The sequence below is a fragment of the Lissotriton helveticus genome, chromosome 6, assembly GCF_964261635.1.
Source record: "Lissotriton helveticus chromosome 6, aLisHel1.1, whole genome shotgun sequence".
Lineage (NCBI taxonomy): Eukaryota > Metazoa > Chordata > Amphibia > Caudata > Salamandridae > Lissotriton > Lissotriton helveticus.
Genome location: NC_136067.1, coordinates 1819704464 through 1819719019, shown reverse-complemented (window position 1 = coordinate 1819719019; position 14556 = coordinate 1819704464). Strand labels below are relative to the sequence as shown.

The following is a 14556-nucleotide window of genomic DNA, read 5'->3' as shown; positions in this document are numbered from 1 at the left end:
CCCAACTCTGCGTCAAATGTATGTGAACCAGAGTTTTCCGACAGCACTCCTTATGACACTGAAGCACTCCGATGCAAAAATAATTCTCATACCTTTGAAATGCAGTGATGGTTTCCAGAACTCCTTCATCTATTTTTACAACCACACAAGAAACTGTTGTGCAGACCAAATCTACTATTAAAGATGCAGAGGAGAGTTCATCACCCCAACATACAATCTTTGAATTTGGCTACATGGCTTCTGAAATCTTAAACTATGGCTTCTAAACTTACTTCAGGAATGTATGGATATATTGAAAGAAGCCAAATGTCCTTCTACAAGAGCATCCCACAATTTCGAATGGAGAAAAATCATAATATGATGCTTACAAAATAAACATGATTCCAGGGATTGTCAAGCAGATGTGATCGTACCTTAGTTTCTGTACTTTGCAACTTCAATACTGTAATATTCTTCAATTAGCTTTCATCTGGCTACAATTGTAGCCTACAAAAAGGGCTCAAAGCAAAAGTCCTTCTACTCAATTCCACCGATTGAAGGCTTTTTGGAAGGATTCAAGAAAACGTATCCTCCAAGACAGCTGCCTTTTTCTTCATGGTTCTTTGTCAATTAATGGTTCATCCTTTTCAGCATTTCCATAAGGTTACATTGCACTACCTGTCTTACAAAATAGATTTTTTGATAGTGATTACATCTGCTAGAAGGGTCAGCGAACTCCAACCCTTATTTTCTATTGAGCCTTATCCAGTTTTCGATCATAATAGAGTTATTTTAAGAACAAGTCAAAATTTCCTGCACTGCCCAAGGTAGTAGTTTTGGATTTTCATACTAACCAGACAATTCATCAGTCTGGTTTCTTCCCTAGGCCTTCCACTCCTGCAGAGAGGTCACTCCACTCTGTGGATGTTAGTACAGTCCTAAAATTATATTTAGATAGAAAAAAAGGATAAGAGAAACACTAATTAACTTTTTGTTAATTATAGAGCTCTCCATATGCATAGTTTCCCATATTATTTGTTGTCATCAACCATTAGGCAAACCCCTTCCAGGGTTTTAAACAAGTTGCTGATAGGTTAAGAAGTGTCCTCTTGTTAGATATTTGTACAGCAGCCGCATGGAAGTCGATCCATATGTTCATTAAACATTATTGTGTGGATGAAAATTCTTGAGCTGACCCTATAGTAGGGCAAGCACTTTTAAAAACCTATTTGCTTGACTCAATGGGGCTGTTCACAAACTGCATTTTGTAGCATGTTTTGAAGTACTGCATTAGAAGTACAAACATACTACAAAATGCTGTTCACAAACTTCTATCAATTTCTGTGCGAAGATCTCGAGAGTCCTCACACACATAAGTATACGTTTTAGTAGTAAATGTGAGAGGGAGGTAAAAGAGGTTTGCTAAACTTGAGAAAAGTTAGTATAAATATTTTTGAGTAAAATCTAAAGGAATAGCCAAAAGTAGTAGTTACTCAAAAATGTAAAAGTAAATTACACTTGTAAATTACTCACAAGTGTAAGTTACCTCTGTGAATAGCCTCAAATGTGTCTTTGATTAACACAGTCATACTAGCTAAATATGTCATACCTTTTACTGGCATTTGCTTTGAGCCGTAAGCTTTGTTAATCTATTCCTTTCTGTGACTATCAATGAGGATCTTATGATACAGAATTAAATGCCACTTACTGTGGTCCTGGGTGTGCATCATAGGAATACTCACGGAAGTCATAGTTAACCCTCCCTCATCCCTGAATGGCAATAATGTTGATAATGTTCTCTAGCGCTGTTTTCTACTTAATGCTAAACCTTTTTAAAGAACCGAGGCTGTGAGGCAAACTGCTTGTATAAGTATAACCCCATTAAGAATGACAGGTACTATCCCCGATTTAATAGTTATGTGACGTCGAGGAAAACTGCAAAGAGCAAAGGAAAGAGGGGCATCCCACAATGTGGTGTTGATGGTCCATATGACTGATCAAGTTTTAATTCTCACTGTATATAATGGAGAAAAAAAACCAGAAACTAACTAGGCATGTTTTTGTGAATCAATTTTAAATTGCATATTTGTCTATTTAAATGTATCCTCTATATAATGTTTATGAATTAAAATAGAACAACCATGATTGAGGACTATTATTACAAGTGTAAGTATTTTTCGCTAATATTTACATGAGAGGCTCCCATGACATAAATATGAACACAAAATGTCAGTCTTTTTAGATCTTCAAAGGACTTTAATTCTAAGTGGTTAAATATTTCTGATAAATGTAACTTTTATAAGTTATGTTGTATTTATTTCTCGGTGTATTTCAAGATGCAGTGATAAAAGTAAAAATGAAAGTAAATCGTAATTAGTTGCCAGTGCCCTTGTGATACAAAAATACATGTGTTTAGCGCCATTTTGAATGTTTAATTTTCAGCGGATAAATCCCTCAGCTGAGATGGTAATGATTGACAGGATGTTTAATCAGGAAGAAAGAGCAACTCTAACCCGTGAAAAGCGTTTGACAATTGTCGATCCTGGTAAGATACATTTTACTTTAATTAGAGCAATAGGAGAAATGTCTCTTTGAAAAAGAACACGTTTAAAATTAAGTACAAATACCAAAATGTTGAGGATTTGTAAGCCACAGTTAAAAGTAAATTTTGAAATCTTGTAGTTCTTAAGGGCCTGATTTTTAGTGTGAGGGATCACTACTCCATCACAAACGTGTTGGATATACCACCTGCCTTATTACAAGTGGCATAGAATATAATGCACTTGTAATACGGTGGACAGAATATCTTTCACATTTGTGACGAGGTGACTGCTGTGGCACATTCTAAATCAGGACCTAAGTATTTTTCGGAAAATCTCTTGAATATATAGTTCAAATGCAAGACCATATTCTGTGTTGCTCGGCGCCAGGAAATCTTTTGATTATATAACACAAATGTAAGCCTGTATTCTGGGTTGCTCAGTGCACCTGCATAACTGTTGCCCCTGAATGATTTTGAAGTGCAAGGTCTTCGAGCTGGGAACACCAGTTCCTAAATGTTTGTAAATCCCCCCCTCCTTTTGCCATCCATGTATCTTGCAGCTGTTGAATAAAGCTAATCAGACTTCACAGATACTTGTCAATTTGCACATGTTCACTATGCATCAAATGCTTATCTTCTTCACCATGTAGCTTATGAGATTACAAAAAAGTTTTTAATTGTGGTGCTCTCTTAAAATGTACGGCTAGAATCCATAATAATTGGTAAACCATTTTAGTTTCTTATTTGTTGCACAAAAGACATTCTGCATTGTAGGTTCTTCATATATAGTCATAAACGTTAGGAAAATTCACATAGGCGAGTGTTCATCTGTCCTAATGACTGCTTTAATGGTACGTACTATATCCCCTTCATTTTTCATATTCAATTTATTAATCCTATCAGTAGGATTTAAATGTTTATCTGGAGTCTCGATTTGTATAAACTCATCAGTTGGATTTACATCCAGTATCCTCTGAAGCATCGAATGCTCTATCTTGAGTACTGCTGCTTTGTCTAGAAGCACTCTCACACAAGTCTGGTTTCACTGAAGGGCTTGTAGCTACATCAGCATGTTTTTTAGAAAGTCCTGCTACTTTCTTCTTTAATGGGGTTTAGAGTCCAATCCTTTCTCCTCTCTCTTGAGGCTGACGTCAGTCTTGAGTCATGCATCACTTTCTCTACTGTACACCTCTTTCTTTTGGTAATCGGATTGACTCGCCCTCTCTGTTTGTTTACCGTCAGTGTCCTGAAAAGAATGTCAAGAGTGGCTATCAGAATACTGATACCATTCAGGTTTTTTAGGTTTAAATCATTTTTATTGAAGCAGCACAAAGAAACAGAACATACATTGCATACGAGGTGCGGATCTGCGATGGCCAGAAGCGCGCATGAGGCTCGGAACCCCTCCTGATGACATTCCAAAATTAATCCAGCCAGCAGCGTTACATCGATATAGGCAGTGCTGCGATAAAGGAAGAAACTCCCTCCGGAACCCCCCCCCCCCGAGCCCCAAACTCCCCAGCCCCTCCCTCCCCCCTCCCTCCGTCCAGTACTCAGGCCTATCCTACCCCGTTTCTCCCTGCCACCACCCTGGAAGGACATCCCATTCGGAGCCCGTTTAGGAATCCCCCCCTTCAGGTGCAGTGAGCCGCAATAGGCGAAGATATCTCGGGCAGGTGATTTCCCTAAATTTAGTGACCAACAGGGAGTGGAATGGCTGCCAAAGTTCAGCAAACTGATCTATATCTCCAGCTAAGGTAAGTGACAACTTCTCCATCCCCAGCACGTGCCACAGCCTATGTAACCACCCTGTAAGGGAAGGGACCGTAGTAGTGCGCCAGTGTGTAAGGATATTCTGCACCGCAGAGCCCAGGGCGATAGCAATCTGACGTCCCCTGCGGGAGCGCAGGGGGTATGTCAATCGGTTAGGGAGCCCCAGTAGAATGTAGGCGGGGAAGCGAGGCAGCTCGGTCTTAAAATGAGTGTCAATGTCATCTATCACCTGCTTCCATTAAGAGTGCAGAAGCGGACAGTCCCACAAGATGTGTGATAATGTGCCTACGTGCCCACATTCCCACCAACAGGTTTTGTTCTTGCTGCGGTCCATCTCATGTATCCGTTCCGGGGTAGAATACCAGTATGTAGATACCTTGGTTAGTGTTTCCGTGAGCCCCGTGTGGTGTGTCGAGCTCTGTATGAGATCTGGTCCCATTCTTTATGACTCAACGGCCTACCCAGTTCCCGTTCCCAGCGTTCCCTGCCTGGGTTATGGAGGTGTGTGGATGGTGGTTGCAAGAATTTGTAAAGATCGGATATTAGTTTGGCGTCCGAAGTGCGGGATAGAAGCCACCGTTCGTAGGGTAGGAATTTCCTATCAGCCGTCTCTCTCACTTGTGGATGTAGTGCCCAGTGGCGGACCTGCATGTAGCGCAGCCGTTCCGTCTCTGGTAATGTGTATTCCTGTTTAAAGAGTGGGAAGGGAATGACGCCGTCCGGACCATATACGTGGTAGAGGAAACGACACCCCGCGGGCCGCCAGTGTGTAAAGGCTCCCTTGACTAGCCCCGGAGTGAAATCTGGGTTATCAACCAGTGGTGTAAGTGGTGAAGGGAAGGTGGTGAGCTCGTGTATGGTGTTAGTGGCGTCCCACACCTTCAGGGGAACTCTCGTGACAAAGGAAGCATACAAGTTAGCGGGTCGATGGGCTTTGCGTAGGAAGGGTATTTCCTGGAGAGGGCGCCCTGCCACTGCCTGGTCCTGGAAGAGCCAGTGTTTGTCCGACTCCCACTTGCTCCATTCTACTAGACAGCGCAACTGTGCTGCCTGAAAGTATTTGCGCAGGTCCGGTATCCCCAGCCCCCCGGCCTCCGGGGCCAGAGTGGTCAGTGCCCTCTTTAGTCTGGGCTTCCGACCTTGCCAGATAAAGCGCGAAAGGTCTGCCTGCGTTTGCTGAATCCAACCCACAGGCGGCTGTAGTGGTGGCGCTCTAAATAGATAGAGAATTTGGGGGAGGACGGTCATTTTGACCGCGGCAATTCTACCTAGCCAAGAAAGTGTGCCGCGCCTCCAACGTCTCAACTCCTCTCGTATCTTCCCGTGGAGTGCGGCATAGTTGGCCCTCACTATGGCCGGCAAAGTAGGGGGCCAGCTGGATACCCAGGGAGCGAAATTTTTCCCGACTTTCGTTAGGACCCGTTCTAGGTATGGCCAGTGTACTCGGTAAAACGCCTTTTCAGCGTCCACCGCTAGCATAATTCTCTCCCCAGGGATTCGGGAGGCTTTTTCTATGAGGTGGACGATCCTTTTGGTGTTATCCACCGTCTGCCATCCGGGAATAAACCCCGCCTGGTCTGGATCTAGGAGTCCCGGCAGGTGGGGGGCCAATTGAGCCGCTAGGATCCCGGTATATAGCTTAAGATCCACATTCAGGAGTGATATCGGCCTGTAGGAGCCGCACTTGTTCCTATCTTTCCCCGACTTGGGGATGACCGTAAGGGACACCCGCAGGAGGTCAGGTGCGATGGCGCCAGGTGCAGAAGAGGAATTGAAAAGGCGGGTGAGAATCGGCGCCAGCGTCGTGCAAAATGTTTTGTAAAAGAGGGACGTGTAGCCGTCCGGCCCCGGGGCCTTCCCATGTTTGAGTTTGGCAATGGCGAAGATCACATCCTCATTGCGAATATCCCTGTCTAGGTATTCCGCCTGTGAGGGAGTCAGGGAAGGGAGAGCGACCGAGTCCAGGTATTCCGCTGCTGCTAGGTCGTCCAAAGGGCTACCTGTGTAAAGAGTCGCATAGAAGCTGCGGAAGGTGTCCGCGATTTGGGCATCCTCTGTGATCATGGCCCCGTCAGGCCCAGAGAGCTCTTTCACCAATTGCCGTTGGCGCGCAACCTGAAGCCCATTCGCCAGGAGACGGCCACACTTGTCCCCTCTGGTATATTAGGCGTGTCGCATTCGCAGTGCCGCATACTCCGCCCGGTCCATATCCAGGGCCGCTAGGAGTTTCCTAGCCACTTTAAGTTGCTTCCAGATTCTGGGAGCTCCCGTTCGTTGATGCATTTGTTCGAGTTCGCGCACCCGCTGGGTGAGTTCGTCTCGCTTGCATTGCCGATCCCTATTTTCCTCAGAGGAAAGGGACAGAAATTCTCCCCTGATTACAGTCTTAATGGCCGCCCATTGAGTCGCCAAGGAGGTGTCGGCGTTGGCGTCGTGAGATAGGTAGTCACGGATAGTGTCCTGAATGCGCGTCACCACCGCTTTTTTATGCAATAAGGTGTCTCTGAGACGCCAGACCCTGGGGGAGTATGATATCGGTGGCAACTGGATTGTGGTAGTGACTGGCGCATGGTCCGACAGGGAGATAACTCCTATCTCCGTCGCGGTAGCTAAGGCGCACACAGGCCCCGTGACCAGGAAATGGTCCAGCCTGGCGTACGTTTTATGCCCATTGGAGTAGTACAAATATTCCCTATCTCGAGGGTGCGTACGGCGCCAGAGATCGTGAAGATCAAGTTCCGCCATCCGGTCCTTACACCCGGACGAAAACGCTCCAGTTTGGGGGGTGCGCTGGGCGGACCCGTCCAGGACTGTGTCGAAGACCATGTTGAAGTCCCCCCCAAGTACGATATGTCTATCTGGCGTAACTGTAACGTCTGTCAAGACCGAGTGTAAAAAGTGCTCCTGGTTCTCGTTAGGGCTATATAGGGACCCAACCGTAAACGTGAGGCCCCCTATCCTAAATCGGTATGCCAGCAGCCTCCCCTTCTGTTCTGCGCATTTGTGTAGAACCTCCCCCTTAAAATGCCGTGCCACTAGAATCGCCACCCCTGCCGTCTTGTTGTTGCCAGAAGAGAAGAGTTGAGTCGGGAATTTGTGTGAGCAGAGTCGGTGGCAGTCGCGGGATAGCAGATGAGTTTGTTGTAATAAGCAAATGTCTGCCTGGGTGCTTTCTAAGTGGGACAGTATTGCGCACCGTTTTACTGGGTTGTTTAGGCCCCGTACATTAAGGGTCAAAATCTTAAAGGTTGGAGATGGCAAGTGGGACATTGGAGTCGAAAACGCTGTTCCCCCGTCTGGGCGGCGCTTGGTGCGGAATTGTATCCCAGGCGGCTGAGACCTGCATAGAGCACTGGACGACCCACTCCCTCCCCAGACCCCCCTCCCACCCTTCCCGGTGCCCACCCTAACCCCAACTTCAGAATCCTCAACCATCTCCCCCAACCCGTCTCCCTCCAACCCCCATCCCCCCACCCTCACCCCAACTTGAAAACTCCAAATGCAAACCATAGTCTCGGGCCTGTCAGAACGGAGTTCTGGTCCGTAGAATGTCATTATGTAGGGAAACGTGGCAGTGGCAACCCCTGGCTCCCCGGCCCCTCCCCCCGTCAAAGCAGAGCGTTAAAGGCTTCCCCCCCAATCGAGGCCTCTTAGGAAGAAGCTGTGGTGTCTTTGACCACCTCCTGGACGGCCGCTGCTTGCTCCTGGGCCATTGTCTCTGGGTCAGGTTTGAGGTGCGCCTTCGATTGGCGTCGTCGCCGAACTCGCTGCCAGCCATCGCGGGAGTGCTGTGCGGGCCCACCTTGCGATCTGCGTGGGGAACCTCCCCGGACTCCCCGTCGTCCGGCAGGTCGAGTTTCAGTAGAGCACATGTGTCGCTAAGAGAGCGGAGCTGGTGCAGAGTCCCCTGCCATTTAAAGATGAGGCGAAATGGATGACCCCAGGAGTATGGCACCTCTTTGTCACGTAGAAATGCCGTGACTGCTTTGAAAGTTCACCTCTTCTGCAGCGTGATGGCTGATAAGTCCTGGAACAGGGCGATGGAGTCGCCCCGGAACTGCAGAGGCTGCTTCTGGCGGGCTACCTGTAGAATCCGCTTCTTCAGGGGAAAATCCGGGAGGTATGCCAGGATGTCCGGCGGTTGGGCCGGCCCGCGTCTCGCCAGGCCCACTCTATGTGCACGGTCAATGCGGATGACGAATTCAGGTGGCTTCCCAAGTATGTCTCTGAAGAGGTCCTGCAGGTAGCAGGCGACGCTATTCCCCTCCGCTTTTGACGGTACAGCCCGGACCCAAATGTTGTTCCTCCGGGAACGATTCTCGAGGTCCACCTGTTGTTCCTGAAGGCGGAGGACCTCCTGCTGAAGGTGAGCCAGCTCTTCACTACGGGTATGGTCAGCGTCTTCCACTGCGGCCACTCGCTCACCCAGACCGTTAATGTCCCTACGTAGCTCTCGCTGCTCCCCAGCTAAGTCCTGCTTCAGTGCCTGGAAATCTACCCGTAGGGTATTAAAAAGGGATTCCAGGAAGGCCCTCGTAATGGGCGCCTCTCCTTGCTCTCGCTGTTGCCCAGTGGCGTCGGTTGAGGGCGAGGGGGGGCCTGGGTTTTCCCCCCTTTTGAGACGTTCTTGCTGAGCATGTCGGTTATCGTGCGATTGCCCCTGCGTCCCACGTTAGCCATGCCGCTGCCGGGTTCAGGGATCTCGAGGACCACCCAGAGCTCCCCCGCAGCGTAGCCCAGTCTCTTGCAGCGCCCTAGTCAGTCCAGAGAGGGGCGGCCGACCCCCGCAGAGAACCAGCAAGCGTCCCCTCTAGGCCTGCGCCTCCTGGTTCAGGGCCGCTGTAGCGCGCCAAGCAGGTAAGTCGGGGACCAGTCCGTGATGGGGTCCGCTCTGCGTGCAAGTGCTGTGGAGAGGCTCAGGCCTCCCTCTTGTGCTGGTGGCGCCCGGGCCTCCCGCTCCAAGGCCGGGCCGTGGCGCTAATGGTGAAGGTTATGGCCTCAGCAGGCCTCCCGGCTCAGCAGCAACAGGGTCTCCGGGAGCCGGGCGCACGGGTGTCAGAGGGCCTACAGGGAGAGTCTCGTCTCTAGACGTACTAGTCGAGAGCCCGCCCTCGCCGATGTTGCTCTAGGCCCAAAGCCGGGGGTTGGATTTTGATGACCCCCGTGCTGCTCGCGCAGGCCTCTCCACCCGCCGCCGTCCTTCGGGGCCGCACACACCAGGGGGTGGGTCCGCCTCAAATTAGAAGAGTCTCTCCCCTTCCCCTCGGAGTCCGATCACCGGACCTGCGCTGCAGGCGCGACTCTTACTTGCACCGGGGGTAGGCCCAAAGCCGGGGGCTCAATTTTGGCGACTTCCCACCTCTCACCTCCGTCGGATGTGCGATGCCTCCACACCGGTCGCCGCTGAGTATGTTGCCCCGGAGATCGGCCAAACCAATCAGGCACACAGCAGGGGGTTCTCGCCTGAGGGTACGGCGGCCAGCAGGGCGTCTCTTATGGCCGGGCCAGTCCCCGGACCAGGGGCCTCACTCCAGGGCCGGGCGCGCCCGGGAAGGCCAGGCTGTCACAGGTCACAAAGTCCGACGGACCCCAGCCCCCCAAGATCCAGCCGCCAATGCCGGGCTCTGGTCTCTGCCCCATGGCACGCTATTGTACCCCACCGCTCTCTGTCCAGGCGCATGATAATGTTCCGACACGTCGGGTCGCTTCAGGCTGCCGCCGCCATGACAGCCGCCACTTGCCAGGTGCACCGCGGAGGATCAGAAAGGGGCTCCAGCGGTCATCTCCCCTGCTGTGAGCTGGGCAGGCGTATCTCGCTGTACTACCGGACGCAGCAAAGCAGGAATCAGTGAGTTCTGAGGGGGTAACCTGCTATTGAAAGGGTAACACGGGGTTCAGGGCCGGGGAGCCGATGGAAGGACGTCTGGTCAGGTCGCCATCTTGGCCTCGCCCCCCCATTCAGGTTTTTTAAGGCCAAATGCATCAACAATTCATTTTGCGAGTTCCTAATTGCGAATTATTGCGATTCGCAATTAGAAAATTGCAAAATAGAATGCATGAATGTGTGTTTAACATTTTCTGCGATTCCTAGGGGATCGCAAATGACCTACCTCATGAATATTAATGAGGTAGGTCACAATTTGCGACCCCCTAGGAATCGCAAAAATCACGGGGATGGTGGCCTGCTGGGGTCAGCAGACCACCATGTCCGTGATTGCTTTTTAATAAAGCAATCTTTTTTTTGTAAAGCACGGATGCTTAACAAAAGAGAAAATGAAAACTTTTCCTTTCATTTTCTAAGAGCAGGCAGAGGTCCGTGGGTCCACTACTGCCTGTTCTTCAAAAATGCATTTACAGATATTCACAAAGGGGAAGGGGGTCCCTCGGGGACCCCTTCACATTTGCGAATTGGTTACCACCTATTTGAAGTAGGTGATAAAATATGAATTTTTTATGACCTCATTTCGGTTGCAAAACATTCATGCATACTGATGCGATTCGGCATTAGGAAGGGATGCCCTAAACATGCCTTTTCCTCATAGCGTTACCGAATTGCAAAATAGGGTATGCTGCATCAGAAAAGCATTTTTTTGAGTTCGCAAACGGCTGTTTGCGAAGGCACAAAATGCTTGATGCATCTGGCCCTTAACCCCTTGCATGCGGGGGTAATTCCACCCGCTGTGCTGGGGGGCGGGGTGCGCACAGCGCCCCCATGCTCGTCATGAGGCACAGTGCCCAGGTGCTCATGATGAGCTGAGCTCGTCACGGCCACACCCGCTCCCATGGAACGCTCAGCACAGCAGGGGAATTATCCCTGCTTGTGAGTGTTCCACGGGCCATAACGAGCTCAGCTCGTCATGAGCACCTGAGCACTGTGCCTCATGACGAGCTGAGCTCGTCATGAGCACCGAACGGGTTAATGTTTTCACAGTCTCTTAAATTGTAATCACCCCTGTTGCATTCCCAAGAAGCGGGTGATCAAGTGCGTTATTTCTCTTAGTCCCTCTGTTTCTCCTTCCCTTCCTTTGCATATTTCTCTTTAACGGAACAATTGGTATAATTTTTAGGCTTCAAATGTCAAGGTATTACGCCATACAGAGATATAAACTGGTGTATGGTCAGAACTGAGGCATCTCCCTTAATGTTGCTTAGGATGAGTTACCCATTAACGTTATTCCTAAATCCAGAGCTGGTGCCGCAATGTGCTCAGTCTGTACCTACTTAAGTATGTCAGGGAGAACTGCCAATGAAGGCGTGAAATGTGTGCTAGGATAAATGCATGCATAGATGATTCCCTAGGTGTTGCACTCTTCTACGGGTGGCACCATCCCCAAAGGAAGACACATAGCCAGTATTCTATACTTGTCTTAGGATGTAGTCTACAGGTACGCTGCTACTAACTGGTTGGTCTTTTATTTATTATTTATTTATGAGATTTTTATAGCGCACAACTACCCGGAGGTGTCTCGGCGCTGAAAGATAGAGGGACATAGGATTGAAGGGAGTGCTTACTGGTTGAACAGCCATGTTTTTACCAACTTCCTGAATGTAATGAGGGATGGGCTGGCCTTGATATGTAGTGGAAGGGTATTCTACAGTTTGGCAGTGCCAACAATGAATGCTCTGTCTCCCCAAGATGATTTCTTTGTACGTGGGATGGATAGGCAGCGTGGAGAAGAGGAACGCAGGGTTCTGCTAGGAACATATGGACAGAGTGCCTTTTTCAGGAACTCCGGACCGGAGTTATTGATTGCTTTATATGTTATACATAAAGCCTTAAATTTAGTTCGGCTTCTGATTGGTAGCCAGTGCAGTTGGCGAATAACTGGGGAAATAGATTTGAATTTAGGCGTACCAGATAGCATTCTTGCTGCAGCGTTTTGCACTAGTTGTAACTTATTTAAGACTCTCTCCTGAGCGTTCAGAAAGAGGCCATTACAATAATCGATTTTTGCCATAACAAGCGTACACATGAGAGTCTTTCCCGCACTCGGGGGAAGGAAAGGGAGCAACTTCCTTACCATTCTGAGAGTGTTAAAGGAAGCGGATACAACTGCATTCGCATGGTGGATGAACGAGAGCTTGTCATCGAACATAACCCCAAGGTTCCTGACTTTATTAACTGGTTGAGGCGGAGGTCCCAACTCGGTTGGCCACCACGTAGGGGACCAGCCAGGGGTTAAACTGCCAAAGGTCATAACCTCCGTTTTATCGGAGTTTAACCTTAGGCAGTTTCGTGCCATCCAGGAACTGATGGCTAACATTCCCTCCTGAAAGCTGGCTGCCACTTGTAATACATCATTATGTACTGGCAACACCAGTTGGGTGTCGTCGGCATATGACGTTATTCTCATCCCTAGCTTTTTAATGATCCTAGCCAGGTCCGACACGTAGATATTAAATAAGGTCGGACTAATGGAGGATCCTTGTAGCACCCCACATGGAAGAGAAAACGTGGGTGAAAAGGATTTGCCCATTTTAACCGCTTGAGTGCGATTAGCGAGGAAGGAGGTTAGTAGCACTTTGGCCTTATGTCCTATGCCCATGATCGAGACACGGTCGATTAGAATGGAATGATCGACCGTGTCAATGGCTGCGGACAAATCCAATAGAACAAGGACTGCCGCATCCCCTTGATCTAAAATCATCCTAATTTCGTCCGCCGCCTTAATAAGGGCTGTCTCCATCCCATGACCCTTCCTAAACCCGAATTGAGTGGAGTCCAAAAGATTATTTTGATCAATGAATTGGGATAATTGAATATTCATTATTTTCTCCACAATCTTTGCAGGGAAAGAAGGCAAGCAATCGCCTATAATTTTTGGTTTCTGTGGGATCCAAGTTAGGTTTTTTTAATAGGGGTTTAATAATGGCCTTCTTCCAAATCAATGGATATAGGCCAGTGTGGAACATTGGATTAAAAATACTAGTAAGAATAGGGGCTATGTGTTCTGGAATGAGTTTTGCCATTGATGGAGGACAAGGATCCAGAGGGGAACCCGATTTTATAGAGAGAATAAGCTCTTTTACTAGTTCCGGTGAGACTTGACTAAATTCTGCAAAGCCCGTAGCCGTGTGATTAGCCAGGCTATCTCTAACAGGGGGATCTGACTTAATTTGTGTAGCAAAATTTGAATAAATCTGAAGCACTTTGTCTTCAAAAGAATCAGCAAGAGAGTGGCACAGAGCAGGTGACACCTCTGTGACCATGCTTGTAGGTGTATTGGAGAGTTTGGTTACCACCTGAAATAGCTGCTTGGTGGAATTTTGAGCCAACTCTATTTGTGTTTGATAGTACTTACTTTTTTCTGCTACAATAAGGTGCTTATATTTGGTCAGTGAGTCCTTATATAAATCTTTCGCATTATTTTCATAGTATTTGCGCCATTTTCTCTCTAGGTTTCTGCACCGTTGTTTTCCCAATCTTAAGGCCTCTGAGAACCATGGGGCTGAAGGCACCTTTCGATTAGTGGAGACATTCTTAAATGGCACTGTTATGCTGTAGGCTTTATGAAGCCAAGAAGAGTAGTTATTGGCCGCTATGTCAGGATCTGCTATAGCTTCCTGCTGGGTAGAGGACAGTGTTTTTTGCAAGAGAATAATATCAGTATTTTTCCATGCCCGAACTTGTTTAGGGGTACGCAAAATGGTGTGGCTTTCCTTAGCTTTTGTAATTTGTAAAGTGCAGAATATTGCAGAGTGGTCAGTCCAAATGAGTGGTAGGACAGAGGATATTGAGATATTAGTATTGCTGGTAAATAGTCCATCGAGGGTGTGACCCGCTATGTGAGTAGGTGTTATAACCAGCTGTTGTAAGCCTGCTGACCGTAGGTCTGCTATAAGGGATGAGGATTCCTTATCCTGTAAAGATTCTAGATGGAAGTTAAAATCTCCCAGTATGGTGTAATCGGGAGTTCCTGCCATCGGTTCCATAAGATTGTGTACATTTTTCAGAAAGCCTGCTCAAGGGCCTGGAGGACGATAAATCAAAGATCCTCTGAATGTTTGAGTATTGGGAAAAGTAAAAGAAAAGGACAGTGCTTCACTCACTGATAATGTAATTGGTTCAGTTTTTATGGCGAAAGTTTCTCGATGAATAATCGCCAACCCACCGCCCTTTTTTAACAATCTATCGTGTCTTGATACACAGTATCCTTCTGGGGTAGCCGCACAGAAGTCAGGACCTGTAGAAGAGTCACCCCATGTTTCAGTTATAAACGCAAGATCTAACTTATGATTGGTTAGTAATTCCTGTATTTCAA

The 14556-nt window shown here is 48.1% G+C and overlaps 1 protein-coding gene across 4 annotated transcripts in view; it reads left to right on the top strand.

Moving 5' to 3' along the window:
* Nucleotides 1–14556, top strand: part of BICRAL (BICRA like chromatin remodeling complex associated protein) — an 883634-nt gene that overhangs the window by 808229 nt on the left and 60849 nt on the right. For all 4 annotated transcript variants that reach the window (XM_078649712.1, XM_078649709.1, XM_078649710.1 and 1 more), the window contains one exon: nucleotides 2422–2524. In XM_078649712.1, the coding sequence (XP_078505838.1) occupies nucleotides 2422–2524 (103 nt within the window). The remainder of the gene's footprint in view (nucleotides 1–2421; nucleotides 2525–14556) is intronic.